The sequence below is a fragment of the Mirounga angustirostris genome, unplaced genomic scaffold, assembly GCF_029215605.1.
Source record: "Mirounga angustirostris isolate CCGP_5_RB_7025 unplaced genomic scaffold, mMirAng1.0.hap1 SCAF_14, whole genome shotgun sequence".
NCBI lineage: Eukaryota > Metazoa > Chordata > Mammalia > Carnivora > Phocidae > Mirounga > Mirounga angustirostris.
The window spans coordinates 66770181-66794379 of NW_026991722.1; the positions used below are offsets into that span (position 1 = coordinate 66770181).

Here is a 24199-nt window from a genome sequence, read left to right on the forward strand (position 1 = left end):
GTATGTTTCTACAAACGCACACTAGTCTTCACTGCTGATGTCAATACTGTGGTGTTTGCATTTTCAGAACGACACATCCTGTGGAAAAAACTCTGCAAGTACCAGATTAACTAAAAACATTTATTCGTAGCTTTCTTTTCTGAGTTTGCTTTAAAACAAAAATAACTCCCCCCCCCCAAAAAAAACGCCCACAAATTCCCTCCAGTAGGACTTCTCAGAACTCTTTTAAGATTTGCCACACTCCTTACAATAGTAGTTTTCTCCCCAGTATAATTCTGCAGTTCTGAAATAAAGCAGAAAACCCTCTATTCAGTTCATTTATAGGGTTGCTTTTTCTCTTTAGAAGAGTATTTTCAAACTTAATAAATATTGCATGGTACACAAGGACATTGCCAAGTCATTGCATTTGCATGACTTTGTTTCATTATGAATTTTCTGATGTCCAGGAAAATGTGCACTCTTGCCCACACACTGTCCTGTTTGAGCTGACAGATGCAGAACGGGGACCAATTTCTAAATAAAAGCTTTCTCACGTTTATCGGCCACGTGTCCTTCCCTGGTAGGAATTTACAAAGGTCGAGTGAGGGAATCCTACCAGATGAAGTCTTCTCAGTACTGATTTCATCTTCTGATGTAACAAAAAGAATGTGCGGCTACTAATGGCTTCCCATCGTATTCCTGGGTTATTATTTTCCGGATATTGAATCAAGTATGACCCACCTTCTTCACATTCAACATACTCACTTAAGGCTTCTTTCCAGGGGTCCAAAGTAAGGCATTAACTGTTTTGTTTTGTTTTTTAATCCATACGTTGTTAGGTTTTCTCTGTAGTGCGAATTCCTTTGTGCTCAGTAAGGAATGAGTGATAACTAAACGAATTTTCATATTCATAGGGGTTCTCTAGGGTGTGTGTTCTCTGATGTTTGGCAAGGTTTGAGCTCCAGCTGAAGGACTTATTGCACACCTTGCATACATAGGGTTTCTCCCCAGTGTGAGTTATCTGATGTAGAATGAGGGAAAAGCTCCGACTAAAGGTTTTATCACATTCAGTACATGCATAGGGCTTTTCTCCAGTATGAATTTTCATATGTTGCATAAGGGATGCATGCCATGTGAAAACCTTACCACATTCATCACACTCATAGAGCTTTTCTCCAGCATGAATTCTCTGGTGTTTAATAAGGAATGAGTGGCAACGGAAGGCTTTCCTACATTCATTACATTCGTAGGGGGTTTTGGTAGTATGGATGCTCTGATGCCGAGTAAGGTGTGAAGAACGGCGAAATGCCTTTCCACATTCAATGCATTCATAAGGTTTCTCTCCAGTATGTGTAATCTGGTGGCGAATAAGTTCTGAGCCACTGCTAAAGGCTTTCCCACATTTCCTACAAATATACTGTTTCTTTCCTATGTGAATTCTCTGATGGCGCGTGAGGTTTGAGGCACGGCTAAAGGCCTTTCCACATTCAGTACATTCATAAGGTTTCTCCCCAGTATGTGTTCTCTGGTGTTCAATGAGGAATGAGAGGTAACTGAATGTTTTATTACAGTCCTTACACTCATGGGGTTTCTTTCCAGTATGTATCATCTGATGTTTCACAAGGTTTGAGATCTGGCTAAAGGTTTTGCCACATTCCTTACATACGTATGGTTTCTCTCCAGTATGAGTTCTCTGGTGTAACACAAGGGAAAAGCGCCGACTGAAAGTTTTTCCACATTCATGACATCCATAGGGCCTCTCCACGGTATTGATGCTCATATGCTGAGACAGGGCTCCTTGATGAGAGACTGTCACTTGCCTGATACCTCCCTGATTTCCTTGCATCTGAGTATCTTCCTCGCATTTCCAGCCTCCTTTAAAACTGGAATATTCAGGGTCTTGGTTTAAAATTCTTTCCACTACCAAATACTGGGATGAGCCATCTTCATATGTGACATTTTTTGGAGAAAACTCTTTGATGTCACCATTTGACTCTGAAAATAAAAAAAAACAAAGCAAATTTTTTTTTCCTCCCTGTATTGAGTAAAGTAAAGCCACTCCTCGCTTTTTCAATGAGAGATAAAACAAACAAACTCAACACTACATGGCTTTCATAGTTCTCATATAGACTGAAATCTGAGCAGTATGCCCAGAAATTCAGAAGAGGGATGTAGGTAAAAAGGGAAGACTAAATAGAAGTAACTGAAGGTGAGGGAAGAAACAGGACAGGGGATTCCTGGGTGACTCAGTCAGTTAAGCGTCTGCCTTCAGCTCAGGTCATGATCCCAGGGTCCTGGGATCAAGCCCCATGTCGGGCTCCATGCTCAGTGGGGAGCCTGCTTCTCCCTCTGACCTTCCCCCCTGCTTATGCTCACTCATTCTTACTCTCTCTCTCTGACAAATAAATAAATAAAATCTTTAAAAAAAAAAAAAAAACGGTCAGGAAGATAAATACTTCGGAAGGATGCATTTTCGTCTTTATCAGCTCTACTTAAACTTTATCTAAGGCAAAAAGGACTTGAAAAAGACAATTTCATAATGCTGCTAATAAACTACAAATGTTCCTCAGGTCCCACAAAGACCTCAGACTCTGTTCGCTTAATGCCTTTGGAACACCTGACAGTGACTTATTTTAAATAAATAAGTAAAAGGTATCCATGAAAATGACTGTCTATGATCCTCACTCTAACTCTACTTTCCAAATTGATAACTGAAGCTCAACTTTGGTATAACATGCTTTTTTTCTCCCCCCAGGTGTATTTATTAGAGAGCGAGAGTGCACAAGTGGGAGGGGCAAAGGGTGAGGGAGAAAATCTGAAGCAAACTCACTGCTGAGTGTGGAGCCTGATGCAGGGCTTAATCTCACAACCCTGAGATCATGACCTGAGCCAAAACCAAGAGTTGTACGCTTAATCAACTGAGCCACCCAGGCACCCTATTAGATGCTTTTAACAGTTCAAACATAGGCCCTGATTTTCTCCAGGCTACATTTTAGGAAGGTACTTTATCCTTTTGGGGGGAACAAAACAGTATAATAATATGAAGACTTTTTAAGAAATATATTCACTCATATCCTAATTCTTAGGAATACGTGGGGGTAAAAGGCCATGATGTATCCAATTTATTCTCTGATCTTTCAGAAAAAAATCATATACCAAATGATAAAATGAATGGGGCAAAATATTAGCAATAGGTGAATTTGAATAAAGAGCTTATAGATATTCTTGTACTATTCTTGAAAGTTTTCTGGAAGTTTAAAGTTATTTCCAAATAACACTAAAAAATTCATTTTTATTTAAAACACATTTTGAGGGGCACCTGGGTGGCTCCGTCATTAAGCTTAAGCGTCTGCCTTCGGCTCAGGTCATGATCCCAGGGTCCTGGGATCGAGCCCCGCATCAGGCTCCCTGCTCCTCAGGAAGCCTGCTTCTCCCTCTCCCACTCCCCCTGCTTGTGTTCCCTCTCTCACTGTCTCTCTCTGTCAAATAAATAAATAAAATCTTAAAAAAAAAAAAAAAAGCATACCTTTAAAAAATAAAAAAAAATAAAACACATTTTGACATTTATTTTGTATGGGGGAATGCTATCTTTTATTTACTACCACTGACCTTAAGCTTCTAGGAAAAAGTATATAAACCTATTTTTTTTTTCAAGGTTTTAACTATTTATTTGAGAGAGAGAGAGCACGCCTGCACACAAGCCAGGGTGGTGGGGGCAGAGGGAGAAGCAAGCTTCCCACTGAGCATGGAGCCCAACATTGGGCTTGATCCCAGGACCCCAGATCATGACCTGAGCCAAAGGCAGATACTTAACCAACTGAGCCACCCAGGCACCCCAGACCTATTTCTTTAATAGGTATATGAACAAAGAATCAAGATCTATACCTATATGGTAGGCACATTAAAATGAAAGATTAGGATGGGGAAGCAGTAAAATAATAGTTAAGAAAATGGTCTTGGGTGCCTGGGTGGCTCAGTTGGTTAAGCGACTGCCTTCGGCTCAGGTCATGATCCTGGAGTCCCGGGATCGAGTCCCACATCAGGCTCCCTGCTCCCTTCTCCCTCTGACCCTCCTCCCTCTCATGCTCTCTGTCTCTCATTCTCTCTCTCGCAAATAAATAAAAATCTTAAAAAAAAAAATTTTTTTTAAAAGAAACAAGATAAGCTCATTATATTTAGAGTAAAAACTGTATAAGATCAGAAATGAGATATAAAAATCCACTGGAATTGGTAAAGAAAAGCTTCATCTAGAAAGGCTTCACTGCAGAAATTAGTTGGGAATGGAAATACAGCAAGATATATCAGGTGAACATAGATATTTAATGATATTAGAAAAAGCAAAAGCAACTGGGGTTAACTACAAAGATTTAGTATACTACCTGCCATATGGTTTCACAGACCAATGCGAGTAAAAGGCACAACCAAGAAAACCAGGTTCAAAATATGAATAGAATGCTAATTATATATTTCTCACCCCCCTTCATTCCCTCGAAGTCACCTCCCCTCCTTCTATCACTTATATGCCCATACTCTTTTTGGTAAATGTCAAATGGATCTGATATAACTTAGCACTTATACTGATTAAAAGCCTAGAGGAATACAAGGATTCATTCTTTTTTTTTTTTTCTTTTAAAGATTTATTTGTTTTAGAGCATATGTGAGTGGAGGGAGGGGCAGAGGGAGAGGAAGAGAGACTCTCAAGCAGACTCCACGCTGGGCACGGAGCCCAATGCAGGGCTCAATCTCACGACCCTGAGATGACAACTGGGGCCAAAACCAAGAGTCGGACACTTAACCAACTGAGCTACCGAGGTGCCCACAAGGATTCGGTTCTTAATGTAAAGAAGGGTTCCTATGACAAATCAGCAACTAATATACTCAAAGCAAAACTTTTAGATGCATTCACTCTCTTCTTATGAAGAAAAAAAAAAAAAAAGAACAAATATTCTCTATCACCAATGTTACTTAAGATCATTGAGATAGTACTTAATGTGGTATAGTGTTGAGAGAAAAAAAACCCACCAACCTAGAATCGTGTACCCTACAAAACTATACTTCAAAGGTGAAGGAGAAATAAAGATTTTCTGAGACAAAAACTAAGGAAACATGTTAGTAGACATGCCTTGCAAGATCCAACATCCATTCAAGAAAAAACTCAACATACTAGGAATAAAGTGGAATTTCCTCAAGTTGTAAAGAACATCAAAAAAAAAAAAAAAAAAAACCCTACAGCTAACATCATATCAATGGTGAGAAATTTGAAGCTCTCCTGCTAAAACCAAGAACACTGCAAGGATGTCCCTTCTTAGCACTGCTTTTTTTTTTTTTTTTTAAGATCTATCTATTTATTTCAGTGAGAGAGAGAAAGCGCAGGGGGGAAGGGCAGAGGGAGAGAGAAATTCAAGCCAACTCCTGCACTGAACGCAGAGCCTGACACATAGGGCTCAATCTCACAACTCTGAGATCAGACTTGAGCTGAAACCAAGAGTCAGATGCTTAACAACTGAGCCACCCAGGCGCTGCTCAGAACTACTTTTCCTTTTTTAAGATTTTATTTATTTATTTTACAGAGAGAGACACAGCGAGAGGGAACACAAGCAGGGGGATGGGGAGAGGGAGAAGCAGGCTTCCCACCGAGCAGGGAGCCCGATGCGGGCTCAATCCCAGGGCCCTACGATCATGGCCTGAGCTGAAGGCAGACGCTTAATGACTGAGCCACCCAGGCGCCCCAGAACTACTTTTCAATGCTGTAACAGAATTCTTAGCTAATGCAATAAGAGAAAAAAAGTAAATAAAAGATATACAGATTGGCGAGGAAGAAATAAAACTTCCTACTGGCAGATGACACTATTATCTATGCAGAGAATCTGAAAAATTTTGCCAAAAAACTGGAATAAGTTATTATAACAAAATTGCAGGATATAAAATTAATGTATAAAAGTCAGTCTTTCCCATATATAAGCAATGAACAAATGGAGGTTGAAACTGAGATATTACTGCTTACATTAGCACACAAAAAATGAAATCCTTAGGTATAAATCTAACAAAACATGTACCAGATTTATATGAGGAAAACTACAAAACTGATGAAAGATGTGAAGAAAGAACTAAATGGAGAGACAGAAATTCCATGTTCATAGAAGGATTCAATATTGTCAAGATGTCTTGATAATTCTGTAAATATTGTCAAGATCTATAGATACAATGAAATCCCAGAAAGTAATTTTAAATTTATTTATTTTTTATTTTATTTATTTATTTATTTATTTATTTGACAGAGACACAGCGAGAGAGGGAACACAAGTGGGGGAGTGGGAGAGGGAGAAGCAGGTTTCCTGCCGAGCGGGGAGCCCGATGTGGGGCTCGATCCCAGGACCCTGAGATCATGACCTGAGCCGAAGGCAGACGCCTAACAACTGAGCCACCCAGGCGCCCCCAGAAAGTAATTTTATAGATCTCAACAAACTGATTCTAAAGTTTATATCAAGAAGCAAAAGACCGGGCGCCTGGGTGGCTCAGATGGTTGAGCTTCTGCTTTCGGCTCAGGTCATGATCCCAGGGTCCTGGGATCGAGCCCCGCATCGGGCTCCCTGCTCCTTGGGAGCCTGCTTCTCCCTCTGCTTCTCTCTCTCTCTCTCTCTCTGTCTCTCATGAATAAATAAATAAAATCTTTAAAAAAAAAAAAAAAAAAAGAAGCAAAAGACCTAGAATACCAGGATATTAAAGAAAAGAACAAAGCCAGAAGACTGACACTACCTAACTTCAAGACTCACTATAAACTTATAGTAATGAAGACAGTGCAGTACTGGTGAAAGACGAGACAAGTAGATCAATGGCACAGAGTAGAGAGCTCAGAAATAGAGTTGCATAATTATACTCAACTGATCTTTGACAAAGGAACAAAGACAACACAAAGGAGCAAAGACATCTTTTCAACAAATGGTCCTAGAACAACTATGCATCCATATGCATAAAAATGAATTTAGACACAGACCTTACACTCTTGACTAAAATTAACTCAAAATGGATCATAGACCTAAACATAAAACAGAAAACTATAAAATTCCTAGAAGATAACTTAGGGGGAACCTAGATGACCTTAGGTATGGCAATGACTTTTTAGATACAACAACCAAAGTCATGATCCAGGAAAGTAATTGATAAACTGGACTTGTTAAAATAAAAAACCTCTGCTCTGCAAAAGCCAACATCAAGAGAATGAGAAGACAGGCCATAAACTGGGAGAAAATATGTGCAAAAGACATATCTGTTAAGACCTGATATCCAAAATATACAATGAACTCCTAAAACTCAACACTAAGAAAATGAACAATACAATTTAAAAATGGGCAAAAGACCCAAACAGAAACGTCACCAAAGAAGATATACAGGTGGCAAGAATAAGGAACGATATTCAACATCACAAGTCATGAGAGAATTCTAAATTAAAATGAAATACCACTACACGCTTACTAGAATGGCCAAAATTCAATCCACTAACAACATCAAATGCTGGCAAGGATGCAGAGAAATAGGAACTATTATCATTCATTGCTGGTGGGAATTTAGAATGGTAGAACCACTTTGGAAAATAGTTTGGCGGTTGCTTTTAAAGATTTTATTTATTTATTTACTTGAGAGAGAGTAAGAGAGAACAAGTGGGGGAAGGGCAGAAGGAGAAGCAGAGTCCCAGCGGAGCAGGGAGCCCGATGCAGGACTCAATCCCAGGACCCTAGGATCATGACCTGAGCGGAAGGCAGATGCTTAACCAACAGCCACCCAGGCGCCCAGTTTGGATGTTTCCTAACTAAACATTTTCTTACCACACAATTCAACAATTGCACTCTTTGGTATTTACCCAAATTAATTCAAAACTTACGTTCACACAAAAGCCTGCATATGGATGTTTATAGCAGCTTTCTTTATAATTGCCAAAACTTGGAAGCAACCAAGATACCCTCCAGTAGGAGAATGCAAAAGTAAACTGTAGTTCATCCAGACAATAGAATATTATTTAGCACTAAAAAGAAACAGCTGTTGGGCGCATAGGTGGCTCAGTCAGTTAAGCATCTGCTTTCCACTCAGGTCATGATCCCAGGGTCCTGGGATCGAGTCCCGCATTGGGCTCCCTGCTCAGTGCAGAGCCTGCTTCTCCCTCTCCCTCTGCTGCTCTCCCTGCTTGTGCTCTCGATAAATAAAATCTTAAGAAAAAAAAAAGTTTCTATTTAAAAAAAAAAAGCTGTTGACCCACTGAAAGATATAAAGGAACCTTAAATGCACAATATTAAGTGAAAGAAACCAATCTGAAAAGGCTAACTACTGTATGATTCCAGCTATATAACATTCTGGAAAAGGCAAAACAAGGGAGACAATAAAAAGATCAGTGGTTGCCAGGGGTAAGAGGGGAGAGGCAGATGAACAGGCAGAACATGAAGGATTTTTAGGACAGTAAAACTATTCCGTATGATACGATAATGGTGGGTACATGTCATTCATTATATATTTGCCAAAACCCCACAGAATGTACATAGAACACAAAAAGCAAAACCTAATGTAAACTATGGACTTTGGGTAATGATGTGTCAATCTAGGTTCATCAATTGTGACAAATATATTATGATGTGGGATTGTGGTGTGGGATGTCCACAGTGGGAGAGGTTGTGGTGGGGCTTGGGGTATATAGGAACTCTTTGTACTTCCCACTCAATTTTGCTGTGAACCAAAAACTGCTTTTAAAAAGTTTATCAATTTAAAAAAATCATTACTGTATTTGCAGGGAAGATCAATCTAGAAAGGTTTAGGATATTTTTATTACTACAATAAAGACTGAGAGATATAAATACACAAATTCATTAGCATTCCTATAGAAAAGCAATATAATCTATAAGAAACTAGGGAAAGTTGCTTAAGAATAAATTCAACAGTATGCGTTGCCTGGCTGGCTCAGTCGGTGGAGCGTGCAACTCATGATCTCAGGATTGTTAGTTTGAGCTGCACATTGGGTGTAGAGATTACTTATAAAAAAATCTTTAGGGGCACCTGGGTGGCTTGTCAGTAAGCAGCCAGCTCTTGGTTTCAGCTCAGTCATGATCTCTGGGTCCTGGGACTGAGCCCTGCATCAGGCTCTGCGCTCAGTGGGGAATCTGCTTGAGGATTTCTCTCCCTCTCCCTCTACCCCTCCCCATTTATGTGCACACACTCTCTAAAATAAATAAATCTAAAAAAAAAAAGAAAAAAAGAAAAACCTCTCCAAGTGACTAAAATTTGAGAAGCACAGTGACCTCTTTGTTAAGCTCCAGAGTATGATACTCAATTGCCTAATGAATTGATCTAGTCAAGCATCCCACAAAGATCCAAAAGTCAGTAAGTCACAAATTGATATAATCTTCTCCTCCCCTTCAAAGTTGCTCATCTTGGGACACCTGGGTGGCTCAGTTGGTTAAGCGTCTGCCTTTGGTTGGGGCTGTGATCTCGGGATCCTGGGATCCAGTCCCACATCAGGCTCCCTTCTCCCCCTCCCTCTGCCCCTCCCCCAGCTCCTGCCTGCTCTCTCAAATAAATAAAATCTTAAAAAAGAAAAGAAAAATCTATGTTCCCTACAGCACAGGAATAATACCCATTTTCTTCTTTTCCTCTCTGTCTCCTTGTTGCTTGGCTACGGAGGCAGACACAGTTGCAGGAAATACAGAGCAGAGGGGAAACTAAAGGTCTGCCTTTCTACCCAGAAGACCTGAAAGAGAGGCCCTGAGAGCCACAAAGGGTAGCAGATGGAGCTCAAGAAAAGTGCTCCCACAAAGTTGTGTATGAAATCCTGAGCTCATCCCTGAGTTGTGCATGCACAGATCTGACCTTATATACCATACGAGAAACTGTGAAAACGGAAACAAAACTGGCAAAACTGTTATTTTGGCATGAAAAATGCTATTTTGATCATGCAGAAAATGTCCCTATAATTTACACATGATGAAGTACTGTTCAGTGAAATGTTGAGATGTCTGTACTTTACTTTTAAATTATTCAGCAAAAAAAAGGGGGGTGGGGTGAAGTAAATACAGTAAAATGTTATCCATTAAGTCCATAACTAAGGCTGTATAGATGTATGCAAGGATAGGAAAGCAGACAATCAATAAAGAATAGAGAACTCAGCAATATACACAAATATGGACATTTAAGTTATGACAAACTTATGACATTGTAACAAGGATAGGACAGACATGTCAGTATGTAGTACCATGATAACTGGATCTCCTCAAAGAAGAAATCAAAATTGACCAATAACACACAACACACAAAAATCAATTAAAAGTGGACAATGGATCTAAATGTGAATGGCAAAATGACTGGGCTTTTTAAAGAGAAAATATAGGAAAATGCCTTCATTATGACCTCATGGTAGGGAACAATTTTTTTTTTTTTAAGATTTTATTTATTTATTTGACAGAGAGATAGCGAGAGCAGGAACACAAGCAGGGGGAACAGTAGAGGGAGAGGGAGAAGCAGGCTTCCCGTTGAGCAGGGAGCCCGATGGGGGGCTCGATCCCAGGACTCTGGGATCATGACCTGAGCCGAAGGAAGATGCTTAACAACTGAGCCACCCAGGCACCCGGTAGGGAACAATTTCTTAAACAGGTCAACTATAAAGGGAAAGACTGGTAAATCTGACCACACTAAAATGAAGAATTTCCATTCATCAAAAGAGGTCATTAAGGGGAAAAGTATGCCGCATGTGGGAGAAAATATTTGCAGTGAAAATAATTAGCAAAGAATTTGTATCTGAAATATATAACATCTACCAATCAGTAAGAAAAAGAGAATCCAATACATAAATGAGCAAAAACCTTCAAGAGGCACTTCACAAATGAGAATATCTAAATGTCCAATAAACATACAGAAAAGTGCTCAATCTCATCAGTAATCAGAGAAATGCAATTTTAAACCACAGCAAGCTCCCAGTGCACACTCTTCTGTTAGGTCAATATTATGGTGCCTAGCTGTACTGGGCATTAGTAAGTATGGGGAGCGAGGAGAACCCACTTACGGCGTTTGTGAGAATGTCAGTAAAAGCACTCTGGAAAACATTTTGGCATTATCTAGTAAGAAAGAGGTACATTGTCCTCTGACCCAGCAACTCCAGTCCTAGATATATACCACAGGAAATCTGGCCGGTCTGTACCAGGATGCAGGGACAATAGTAACACTGCTTGCAACAGCCCTGAAATGCGAACAACCCAAGAAGCCCTCAGAAGAGATAAATTGGGGAGTACTGACTTGTACAATGAAACAAACTACTAGAGTAATATGCAAAATGCATAAATCTTAAAAGTAATTTTGAGAAGCAAATCACAATATATAAATTATGAACCCCTCTTTATAAAGTTCACAAACATACACACCTAAACTGCAGTGATTAGAAACACAAACAGTTGACAAAGTTTGGCAAGTAACCAATGGGGTAAGTTATTCCCATTAAAGTAAAGAGAAGACTGCCTTTGGGTGGGGGAAGGGGGGATCACACAGAGAGCTCGCAGGGACCTGGCAGTGTTCTGCTTACTGACCTGAGTGGTGGTTACATCGGTACCTTTCAATAATTTGTTAAGCTGCACATTTATGTTTTATGCATGATTTCTGTGCGATATCTCACCTTTCTACAAAAGTACTGGACTGCAGCCCATGAAGCCCACCGTGCTGTCTCCCCATGGAGGGTCTGATGGGCAACGGCGGCAAACAGCAGCCTCCTCAGTAGTGTATGCAGCCTGTTGCTTATACGGGTTGCCTTACAGGACCGTGGACACAGCCCTTTCTGGCGGACATTCACGTCTGACCTCCTGCTATCCCCAGTCTGGCTCCAAACAGGCATGTGGGTGGCCTTGGAGAACCTCAGGGCACAGTGGCCAGGCCCACACAGGCCAAATCATGTCCATCCATACCGAGGTGCAGAACAAGGAGCATGAGACTGCGGCCCTATGCAGGGACAAGTCCAAGTTCCCTGGGGCTGCCAGAAGATCCACATCTCCAAGAAGTGGGGCTTTACTCACTTTAATGCCCAAGAATTTGAAGCCAGGATGGCTGAAAAGCAGTTCACCGCCAATGTCTGTGGGGTCAAATACATCCCTAACCACGGCCCCCTGGACAAATGGCAGGCCCTGTGCTCATGAGAACTCTAGCACTGCCCCCTCCTTATTCGTGCCCACCAATAAATCCCACTTCCTGTTAAAATAAGGGGTGGGGTGCCTACTAGAATGAACACACAAAAATTAGAAGAGCTATATTAAAGTTGTGGAGGGACAGCCGGCTGGTTCAGCAGGTAGAGCATGTGACTCTTGATCTCGGTGTCATGAGTACGAGGCCCCACAATGGGCATAGAGATCACTTAAAAGAAAGTGAGTGAGGGCGCCTGGGTGGCTCAGTTGGTTAAGCGACTGCCTTCAGCTCAGGTCGTGATCCTGGAGTCCCGGGATCGAGTCCCGTGTCGGGCTCCCTGCTCAGCGGGGAGTCTGCTTCTCCCTCTGACCCTCATCCCTCTCATGCTCTCTGTCTCTCATTCTCTCTCTCTCTCTCAAATAAATAAATAAAATATTTAAAAAAAAAAAAAGTGAATGAATGAATGAAGTAGTGGAATTAGAGATAATTTTTCTATGTCCTTTACCTCACTTCCCTTGTACATAGTTCTATCAGTTTTATTTTTACAAGATTTAGAAGAGGACACTTTTCTTCAACTCCTACTTAAGTGAAGAAATATCCCTGCACCTGCTCTAGCTCATGACTTCGGCCGACATCAGTTCTTTCCGTGTCCTCCTGAAAGTCTCTGTGGCATGTGGGATTCACCACCACCACACTCCTCACAGCTGAAGCTGTTTTCATGGCCCCTGCTCCTGGTCCTTCATCAGTCCTTCCAAGCTGCTGCTTCTCTGTCCATGCAAGCATTCCTCCAGCTATCCCAGTGATAGGTCATATGCTGCCATTAGAGGCTTCTGAATCAACTAAAGAACTTGTATAACTTTTCATAAATATAGAATTTAAGCTCCATAGATCTTCTATGTCAGAATCTTCCAGGGTAGGGCATGGCCATTTATTTTTAAAGAGCTTTACCAGCAATTCTATGTCAACCTAAGGTGACATCTCAATCTCATGGCTTCAATTTTTGCTTAATATTAAAATTCCCACATCTGCATCTCTAACTGGAACTTTTCCTACCATATATTCCAACAGCTTGTTGCAAATATTCACTTGGAAGTACCATCCTCTACCTACACTGAGCTTATCTCAAACGAATTCATCACTTTTTCTCCAAAACTGATCCTTTTCCTGTCTTTCATGTTTCTCTTACTACTATTTGTTTCTATTACTACTACTACCTATGCAAATTATGTAGGCCTAAAACTCCAACTGGAAATTCCTTTTTCCTTATTGCTGAACTGCAAATTTGAGGACATGTAATAAAGTTATTTCCAGATCTATTTTATCTCACTAGGCTATAACTTCTTTGATAGTTATTACACTTTCTTATACTTTCTACTCTTTATAGCACCTAAGAGAAAGTCTTTTAAATAAATAATAAGAGAATGTGTGAGTGAATGCATAAACCCATCAACTGACCAAAAAGTAATGAATTAGTCTTTCCAAGATGGTTAAATAGAATAATAGTTTACAGAAAAAATATATACCTTTTAATTTAGACAACACAGGTCAATTTCAAGAAAGAAAAGGAGAAGTCAAAAAGAAATGAAACTCAGAGCCCAGACAGAGCTAACAATGGAAAGAAAGAACACATCTGTCTGTGAGGAAGTGGGGAAAGGATAAGACGAGAATTGAAGCCAGACTGCTAAGTGGATGTGAAGTGGTTCCTTATGGAGCTATGGGCAAGACTACATAGATTCCATATCTCTGGTATCTTTAAGGGAAAACTTTACAACCAACATATAAAAAAGTATTGCTTTCTCATTAATTAGTTGGGTTCTTATTAACTTACTCACCTGAAAACAGATCTCTTCTCACATCTCCTTTCTCCAGCCAGGGCTCTCTCCCTTGCTCCAATAAGGAAACCACATATGGCTTAGAAATGTTAAGACCTGCTTGCAGAAAATGAAATAAATTCAATATCAGTCCTTAAGTCCCTAGAAGAGGGGCCATTAAAAGAAATGCCAGATGTAGGGGCGCCTGGGTGGCTCAGTCATTGAGTGTCTGCCTTCAGCTCAGGTCATGATCCCAGGGTCCTGGGATCGAACCCCGCATCGGGCTCCCTGCTCTGCGGGAAGCCTGCTTCTCCCTCTCCCACTCCCCCTGCTTGTGTTCCCTCTCTCGCTGTCTCTCTGTCAAATAAATAAATTAAATTAAAAAAAAAAAAAAAGAAATGCCAGATGTAAATATGAGAGATGTCTAAGGATTAGGAGGTTATAATCCATCTTGAAAAGTAAAAAACAAGGGTGCCTGGCTAGCTCAGTCAGTAGAGCATGCATCTCGGGTTGTAAGTTGGAGCCCCACGTTGGGTGTATAAATTCCTTACAAATAAAAATTGTTTAAAAAAAAAGTAAAAAACAAAAAGAAAACTAACATACCTCCCTTGGGAATATTGTCAGAAAACCAAGATTCACAAAGCCATCCCAAAGTTCAAATTCTGACTGAGAGGAAAAGAAGGAATACGCTTACCCAGTGAGACCAAGTGGCCATAGTTCTCCAACATTACATGTCTGTACAAATCCCTCTGAGCAGGCTGGAGCCATTCCCACTCCTCCTGGGAGAAGTCAATGGCCACATCTCTGAATGTCACTGACCCCTGAAACGACATACAGATATCTGCAGAACCAACACCCATGCTCCCGAAGGCCCTGATCAACAAGTGAAATGAGTCCCACCATGGAGAGCAGTGTATATAAGTAGTAGCAATGGGAGTTTTCAGAATTCTGAGTAATCAGTAAGAGCCTAGCTGTTTTTGTTTTATTGTATAATTGGAGAAAAGCAGAAAAAATAAACGCAATTTGTCCTGAGATCATTTATAATTTTGTGAAAGATAAAGGATTATACATGTGAACAACTTGGATTTCTGGCTTTTTGTTGTAAAAGTTCTTAGAATCTTACAACACTTAATGAATAGTGAAGACAATCCCTTTGTATTTAACAGGCAATGTGTATTTTCCTTAATGGCAGCCCTATTTTAATATGATTTGGCAAAATTTCTTCCTGGTAACTGATGAGGGAACAGAAGGCAAGCTGAGGACAAAGCACAAGCTGACACGCCGGCAACCCCCACCCCCAACCGCCAGGTGGGTTACGTGTAACATTCCTCAAGCACTCCTGGACGCTCTAAAGCTAAGGGAAGGAAAAACAAATGGTTTATTTATAGAGATTAAAGTCCTACAAGACATGAGTCTCCCTCAATTTACAAATGTCTTAGTGATTTACAGGAGAAAAGCATTCTTATCAATAACCTAACTTCTGGAAGGAAACTCCCAATTGTCTCAACAGTAATGCCTTGCTAGAGGAAAAAACAACCTTAACTTGACAATGGCAATGCCTCCAGTATCTTGTAGGTCCTCTTAGGCATTCGAAAGTTGTTTGTTTTTTTTTAAAGATCTGCGAGGTCAATTACTTTTTTTTTTAAAGATTTTATTTATTTATTTGACGGGGAGAGAGAGAGCCAGAGCAAGGCAGAGCACAAAAGGAGAGGGAGAAGCATGCTCGATGTAGGGCTCGAACCCAGGACCCTGGGACTATGACCCAAGCCGAAGGCAGATGCCCAGCCGACTGAGCCACCCAGGCACCCCGCGAAAGTTCTTTTGAAAACCTCCCTTTTCCTTACCTCCCCCAACTCCCATGTATATAATCAGTCACCCCTCATAGCCCTGATGCAGCAGCTCTTTCTGCCCACGGGTCCTGTCCCGGGCTTTAATAAAATCACCTTTTTGTACCAAAGATGTCTGGCAGTCAGCTGTGGACCCCACCTACATTAAAAAACTACATCAGTAACAACTGGCTATAGCAGACAGCAGCAACATCCTTGAAAAGGGGCATGCACTCAAGTGCATCACAGTTGTCCCCATTCCAGAAGAAACAGCTATGAAACTGAGGGGTACTTTAAGCAATGTCACATAACAAGGAGAATGAGCAATCAAGTGTTAAGGACTACCCAAGGAAGAAATGTAACACCTCCCAGGATGGAAATGAAAGCTTTTCCCCTCAGTAACAATAAGCCCCTGGCTTGCACCCTGGTTTTGCCCGACTTAAATAATCCACATAACCGTTAAGCATGAACAGAAATTTTAAAAGGTACCAAACTAGTAAGAGCCCCAGATGTATGGCAGTTATAAAAAAAAACTGTTTTAGGGGCGCCTGGGTGGCTCAGCCGTTTGAGCAGCTGACTCTTGATTTCAGCTCAGGTCATGATCTTGAAGTCCTGGGATGGAGCCCTGGATTCTGCGCTCAGTGGGGACTCTGCTTCAGGATTCTCTCTCCCTCTGAGTCTCCCCCGACCCATCTCTCTCTCTCTCTCTCTCAAATAAATCTAAAAAAAAAAAAAAAAAAAGATTCTCCCTCTGCCCCTCCTCCCTCCCTCTCTCACAAAAAAATTAATAAGTAATAAAAATTGTTTTAAGTGTTAAAAGATTATCGACTAATAAAGCTACTTCCTGAGGCACCTGGGTGGCTCAGTCATTAAGTGTCTGCCTTTGGCTCAGGTCATGATCCCGGAGTCCTGGGCTCAGGACCCACATTGGGCTCCCTGCTCACAGGAAGCCTGCTTCTCCCTCTCCCACTCCCCCTGCTTGTGTTCCCTCTCTCGCTGTGTCTCTCTGTCAAATAAATAAAATTTAAAAAAAAAAGCTACTTCCTAAACAGTGGACTCTGAAGCACAGATGGAAACTGCGCTCCCCAGCAAAACTTGGGGAGCATCTGGATTTGGAGAAAAATATGACACAAAGTAGAGAAGTGGAACTAAAAACAGGCGGACTAAAGCAGAATGGTTGGCCTTCTCATCCCCCACGTCTGTGAAGCATAATTGCCAGCGACTCTGTTTTGCTCCTGCTGCATCCCCGAGACTCAGGATGGGTCATGGTTAGAATCGCTTGGAAGTGACTGTTGAAATACAGCCTTGAGCCGCACATCCAGAGTTTCTGGTTCAGAAGGTCTGGCCTGGAGCTCATGAACAGACACTTCCAGGAGGTTCTCCGGTGATGCTGACACTGCTGATCCGGGAATCGCACTGACCCAGGTGCTGAAAGTAGACCCCTAATAAGAATACGGTGAACAAAGGGGCAGCTGGCTCGAGGAACGGAGTAAAGCAGTTCTAACACTGGGAAAAGGAGGCCACGCGGTCATCGCTGGCTCCCCCTTCTTACCCTCAAACTCGCGTGCCGGGTTAGAAACCCGCCCGTGCCATCTCGGCCTCGCGTGCACCCTCTCGCGTCCCCGTCCGTGCGAGCGGCGGGAGGTTCCCGGAGAAAGCAAGCCTCCGGCCGCCCCGCCTGGATATGCATCCAGAAGGAAGGGGAAAGGGCAGCTTACCTGAGGCATGGCTCACGGCGGGGGCCGGGGACAACGGGGCCGAGGGACACGCAGAGCTGGCGCGGAGAGAACGAGGCCCTGAGCGCGCGGGCAGCGCGCCGTCTTCGCCACACGGGGTCCCCTCCGCCCCCCAGCCACGCGTGCGCTGCGGGAAGCCTGGACCTGACCCGCACCCCCGCCACCCCTTCCCCCCTTAGCCGGGTCACCGGGCGGCGCGCTTCCTCCGCGCGTCGGGCCGAGCGGCCGAGGCGGTCTCGAGCTCCAGACGGAGCCCTCGGCCCGGGCCACCCGGAGGGGAGCCCGGCGCGGGCAGGGAGGGCCGCGTTACATACCTCGGGCCCAACGCAAGCCAGACTTTCGGCTCTGCGTCCGGGGACCCCGCCGCCAGCCTCGGGCAAACCCCGCCTGCCAGAGCCTGGGGGACCGGACCCCTGACCAGGCCGCGAGCCTCAGACGACTACACTTCCCAGGACCCACCGCGGCCTCCGGAGGAAGGCAGGAGAGCGCCCCGCGCCTGCGCACACAGCGCCAGAGACTGCGGGCCTCAGACGACTACATTTCCCAGGACCCACCGCGGCCTCCGGAGGAAGGCAGGAGAGCGCCCCTTACACACTGACTCGCAGAGCGCCCCGCGCCTGCGCACACAGCGCCAGAGACTGCGGGCCTCGGACGACTACCCTTCCCAGGACCCGCCGCGGCCTCCGGATGAAGGCAGGAGAGCTCACTTCACACACTGTGATTCCTAGAGCGCCCCGCGCCGGCGGGTCTCGGACGACTACACTTCCCAGGACCCACCGCGGCCTCCGGGTGAGGGCACGAGAGGGGCCCTCATACATAAGACTGCCCGAACGCCCCGCGCCTGCACACACAGCGCCGGAGCCGTGCGGCCTCCGACGACTACCTTTCCCAGGACCCACCGCGGCCTCTGGGTGAGCGCAGGAGAGCGCCCCTTAGGGGAGGTAATGGCACCTCGAGACAAATACCACTGGCCTCAACTACGGCTCCCAGAATGCACCATGCCCACAGCCCGAGACCTAGAGCCTAACCGGAAGCGACTGCGGTTCCCAACACTTCCGTGAAAGACCTCCGGCCTGGACCGCCGTAGGAAACGGGATTCCCGCGCGAAGGACTGCGACTCCGAGAACCTTGCGCGCCTGGGACAGCGATGGCTCCCTTGGGCCGAGCCCTGACGCCCTCCGGAAAGAGAGGCTGGGATGGCTGCACTGCCAGAATGACCGGAGAGCTCCTTTCCTCCCTGCGCCGTGGGGGGAGGTTTTGGGGTGCAGGCCCGACACCGCCCTGCCCTTAAAGAGCTCAGAGCCCCAGTGGGGTGGGAGGCGGGAGGAGGGACTATCCACCCAAATGTGAAGGTTCGGTAAGAGTCGGCCCACTGGCACAGGGCACAGTGCAACAGGTGGAGGGCGCAGCTGTGCGAAAAGACTTAAAGGAAGAAAGAAAGCGCAGCGGGAGAGGCTGGGGGGATGGGCAAAATGGATGAAGGGGAGTGGGAGACCCGGCCTTCCAGTTACGGAAGGACTGTCGTGGGAATTACAGGTACAGTGGCGGGAACATGGTGGTATTTTATTTATTTATTTATTTTTAATATTTTATTTATTTGACAGAGACACAGCGAGAGAGGGAACACAAGCAGGGGGAGTGGGAGAGGGAGAAGCAGGCTTCCCACAGAGCAGGGAGCCCAGTGGGGAGCTCGATCCCAGGACCCTGAGATCATGACCTGAGCCGAAGGCAGATGCTTAACGACTGAGCCACCCAGGCGCCCCCACGGTGGTATTTTAATAGCGTTGTATGGTGACAGATGGTAGCTAGACTCGAACGCATGGAGTTGTCGAATCTCTGTGTTGTACACTTGAAACTGCTCATCTCTATTATAAATATTCATATATATGATACTTTGTTTCTTATATTGCTTCCTATCCCTTCTGGAATTTAGGTTTTTTGGTGTGATACGGATGCAGTGCTATTATTTTGTCCAAAATGTTTGGTTGTGGGTCCTAACATATATTGAACAAAACATCCTGCTTTTAATTTCAAAGTCAAATTATTTCAGTGGCCCAGAGATTACATAGGGACAAACAAGAATACGTGTTCAAAGGGGTTCCCACATTCTGCCACACAAAACTATCTTCTGAATATATTTTTAAGAACAAGAATATATAAATAGAATGCCCTTCTGGGCTCTCCTTTGTTTGACTCTAATTTTTCCCTCTTCTTTGACCCTGTCTGTAGCTTCGGCAACAGGGATTAGAAGCAGATACAAAACAAACATTCCTTAAACTGATCTTGTGAGTATCAGTATACAAATTTTTATGAACATGTTTTCATTTCCCATGGGTATATACTTAGGAGTAGAATTACTGAATCCTATGGTCAGTATATGTTTAACTTTTTTTTAACCCTTAAATTTTTTATTGAAGTATAGTTGACACAAAATGTGAACGTTTCAGGTATACAGCATAATGACTGACAAGTCTATACATTATGTTATGGTCATCACAAGTGTAGCTACCATCTGTCACCATAGAACTATATGTAAAACTTTTAAGAAACTGCCAAACTGTATTCTCACCAGCAATGTCTAAGAGTTCTGATTCCTCTGCATCCTTGCCAACATTTTGTATGGGGAAGTCTTTTATGTTTGGCCATTCTGATGAGTGTAGTGCAATATCTCAGCCTTATTTTTCACAACAAAAATTAACAATCCAGATGTCCATCAACAGGTGAATGGGTAGACAAACTGTGGCATATCCATACAACGGAATGCTCAGCAATTAAAAAAAAAATAATATGCACAAATCCCAAAACCATGACACTGAGTGAAAGAAGCCAGGTACAAAGAGTTACTAGGTATATGATTCCATTCATACGAAATTCTAGAACAGATAAAATAATCTACAGCGTTAGAAGAGAAACCAATGGTTGGGGTCAGTGGTGAGAGTGAAATTTGACTGTGAAGAGGTACAAGGGAACATTTTTAAGTGATGGAAATACTCTACAACTTGGTAGGAATGGTAGTTATGTAAGTGTAGCCATTTATCAGAATTCATGGAACTTCAACTCTATGTTAAAAATAGATACATTTTTGGGCGCCTGGGTGGCTCAGTTGGTTAAGCGGCTGCCTTCGGCTCAGGTCATGATCCCAGAGTCCTGGGATCGAGTTCCGCATCGGGCTCCCTGCAGAGAGGAGGGACTCTCCTTCTGCCTACTTGTGTTCTCTCTCTCTCTGTCAAATAAATAAAATCTTAAAAAAAAAAAAATAGATACATTTTTGGGGCACCTGGGTGGCTCAGTCGTTAAGCATCTGCCTTCGGCTCAGGTCATGATCCCAGGGTCCTGGGATCGAGCCCCATATCGGGCTCCCTGCTCTGTGGGAAGCCTGTTTCTCCCTCTCCCACTCCCCCTGCTTGTGTTTCCTCTCTCACTGTGTCTCTGTCAAATAAATAAAATCTTTAAAAAAAAAAAAAAAAGATACATTTTATTGTCTGCAACTTTTATCAATAAAATTTATTTCTAAAGTGTAGTTCTGAAGAAAGAATGAAAATGGATAGACTAAAATTTGTTAAAGGAACACCCGCAAAAAAAAAAAAGCCTAACACCACAGAAGGCAGCAGTTGATCAGAGAGGCTGGCCTGGTGGACAGATGCAACTGTTGTGTAAGAAGTAGCAAGTACCTGCCATGCCCTGATGACACAGGCCAGAAGGTGTCAGGTAAAGTTGATAAGAACTTAAGAGGCCTGACATAAATGCCATTTTTAGAAGTTCAATGAACTGAGGAAAGCCAGGTAAAGGCTTTAAAGGGCAAGATGGGGGCGCCTGGGTGGCTCAGTTGGTTAAATGACTGCCTTCGGCTCAGGTCATGATCCTGGAGTCCCAGGACGCGCCGCACCGGGCTCCCTGCTCAGCAGGGAGTCTGCTTCTCACTGTGACCTTCCCCCCTCTCATGTGCGCTCTCTCTCTCTCTCTCTCATTCTCTTTCAAATAAATAAAGGGCAAGTTATTAAAATGCACACTCCACACCACACCAAGGTACGGTGCTTGGTGGGCCTCTGAAGTTGGAAGGCAGCACGGAACACACTTGGGTAGTTTGTAAAGCTTCTGATTTCGAGTGGCACCTAGAGCAAGAGGGCTCTGCAGCGGGCACAGGATGGGTGTGAGGCATCCTGCAGCTGAATTTACAATGTGCAGAAGGTCTGTGTGAGAAGCATCCAAGGCAGAGAAAGATGCTGTCTGGACTTAGAGTTGCAAAGACTTCTAGAGTTCTGTACCAAAGCCCCAATTTCTGTGACAGAAAACTATTCTTGAAAAGCAGAGTCTTGCACACCACAGGGCCCTCACAGAGCCTGCACACTTCACCATGTGATTTTGTAACTGGTGTTAGATGTAACATCAGGTTCATTGATGGCTGCTGAATTCATTGTATCATAGAATGATTCATTTGGTATCAGGTATCAGGCCCTGGAAAGTGCATAAAGCCCAGCAGAAGAAATTCACAGATGCATCAAGTATCATCTGGAAAGAACTACTGGTACAGGGCGCCTGAGTGGCTCAGTTGGTTGGACGACTGCCTTCGGCTCAGGTCATGATCCTGGAGTCCCTGGATCGAGTCCCACATCGGGCTCCCTGCTCGGCAGGGAGTGTGATTCTCCCTCTGACCCTCCCCCCTCTCATGTGCTCTCTCTCATTCTCTCTCTCTCAAATAAATAAATAAAACCTCAAAAAAAAAAAAAAAAAGAACTACTGGTACACATTAGCCCCTCATTTTGTGGAGACCCTGAAAGACAGTTCCAGGGGAAAGAAACCTTCCCAGTGGTCAAAGCTATAAAGCAGTGCACTGAAGAATTTACCTAACACAGATGGAGGGATGGCTGGAAACATGGATATCTTGGCAGAGGTAACTCACTTGGCTGGTTGGTAGGATCCTCACAGGCACAAAGCAAACATCAGGGACAAGGAAGTCTGAGGAAAAGGCAACTAGGTTGAACTCTGCACTTTGGTAATGGACATAAAGCAGATTGATTTTTATATCTCACATTAATACCTAGAAGAATCAGAGAAAGCAACGGGCAGTGTGACTCATCTTGTGCATACTGGCCAGCTTCGGGTCCAGTGGGCCATTTTAAGGCAAAGAAAGTATAATAATGGGGTCATGGTCATGGTTAAGACCACAAGTATTAATGTTACTTCGTTACACAGAAGCAGTCAGCCTGACAGATGGTAAAATGGCCTATTGATGATTCCCCAGTTTTACAGTATGTACTTGTGACCCAATTATTGGGTCTATCCCTAAGGATATCCAGCTTCTACATTTTTGATTATAGAGATAAGATTATAGAGATAAGATGTCCATCTATTTTGGCCCTTTAGACCCCAGGATCAATTAGCCACTTACAAAGTTGCCTGCAGGGTCAGCAATTCTGATTACCATCCTGACCTTGAGCCTATCACAGTAACCCTGCCATCTTGTCTCTCAAAATTAAATTCTGCTACTAAGCCTGTTCCATCACAGAACCCTGGAGTCTCCTTTGATATCAGGAACCTCACTTTGGGGCACCCTTGGCCCCTAGCACAACAATAAGCACATTTTTACAGGATTCTGGTGCTCCTTTTACCCACTAATTTCTCAGTGACCCTCTTGGATGTCAAGATTGGGGGAATTGATGAGTGGATTACTCGTAACAAACCTGTATTGTCATATTTCCTTAAATCCATATTATGCCAAGGAGTTTCTGACATCCTATCTTTGTATGAGCCTCTGTCATGTCCAAGATTCCACATAATAAACTAATCAGAAAAAAGATACTGATGGCTCAACAAAATCAAAATCTTGTTCATTGTAAAAGCTAACAAATAGCAAAATTTTTGCCAAGATGGAATGAGAGTAAAAGAAAATTCACAAATAAATATAAATGAAAAATTCAGCGTAACTACAGATACAGAAGAGATCCAAAGATAATATCTATGATTTGATGTCAGTAAATATAAATTACTAGAAAAACAGCCTACCAAAACTTCCTGAATAATATATATAAAGCAATGTGAGTCACATGCTATCTTCAGCAGTAAGCTGCTAACCTTCAGGGCTTGTCACCTCTCCCTGGAATGTACCTGGGGTATCAGGGTCTCCAGTGTGCTAGCCACCTCTCCATCATCCTGCTAGATGGGCACAATTTCACTGTTACCAGACTATGTCCAGATTGTCTGGACCTCCTCAGACTGTGACGGCAGCCCTGGGGCAAACTGTGAATGTATAATGTTGTCCACTCCATGTTAATACAGACATCTTCTGATCTCTTTTCCTGAGTGGGATAAAAAGAATGCATTTGTCAAATCAAAGTCTGTATCCTATGTACCTGAGGGCATATAAATCTGCTTTAGAGGAGCGCCTGGGTGGCTCAGTCGGTTAAGCCGCTGCCTTCGCCTCAGGTCATGATCCCAGGGTCCTGGGATCGAGCCCCGCATCGGGCTCCCTGCTCGGCGGGAAGCCTGCTTCTCCCTCTCCCTCTGCCTGCCTCTCTGCCTACTTGTTCTCTCTCTCTCTGTCAAATAAATGAATAAAATCTTAAAAAAAAAAAAAAATCTGCTTTAGAAAACAGTGCCAGGGGGCGCCTGGGTGGCTCAGTCATTAAGCATCTGCCTTCGGCTCAGGTCATGATTCCAGGGTCCTGGAATCGAGCCCCTGCTCAGCAGGAAGCCTGCTTCTCCCTCT

General features: G+C 43.5%; 1 protein-coding gene and 1 non-coding gene across 9 annotated transcripts; one reads left to right on the forward strand and one right to left on the reverse strand.

Annotated features, from left to right (window-relative positions):
- Positions 1-102: 102 nt before the first annotated feature.
- ZNF140 (zinc finger protein 140) lies at positions 103-23784 on the reverse strand. Of its 8 annotated transcripts, none has more exons than XM_064578104.1 (5): positions 23599-23784; positions 22338-22449; positions 14626-14752; positions 13953-14051; positions 103-1974 (listed from the first exon to the last, which is right to left on the reverse strand). In XM_064578104.1, the coding sequence occupies exons 3-5, from the start codon at positions 14657-14659 to the stop codon at positions 815-817; spliced, it is 1293 nt and encodes a 430-aa protein (XP_064434174.1). In that variant the 5' UTR covers positions 14660-14752; positions 22338-22449; positions 23599-23784; the 3' UTR covers positions 103-814. The 8 variants fall into 8 exon arrangements, with proteins under 8 accessions (XP_064434174.1, XP_045743876.1, XP_045743873.1 ...); XM_045887920.3 differs by lacking the exons at positions 22338-22449; positions 23599-23784 and adding exons at positions 17476-17531; positions 17808-17964; XM_045887917.2 differs by lacking the exons at positions 22338-22449; positions 23599-23784 and adding exons at positions 17310-17531; positions 17808-17964 and having other exon boundaries at positions 13953-14048.
- Positions 11641-11775, forward strand: LOC123853333 (small nucleolar RNA SNORA70). Its single transcript, XR_006793107.1, has one exon. It is a non-coding gene; the product is annotated as a small nucleolar RNA SNORA70 (small nucleolar RNA).
- Positions 23785-24199: the final 415 nt, after the last annotated feature.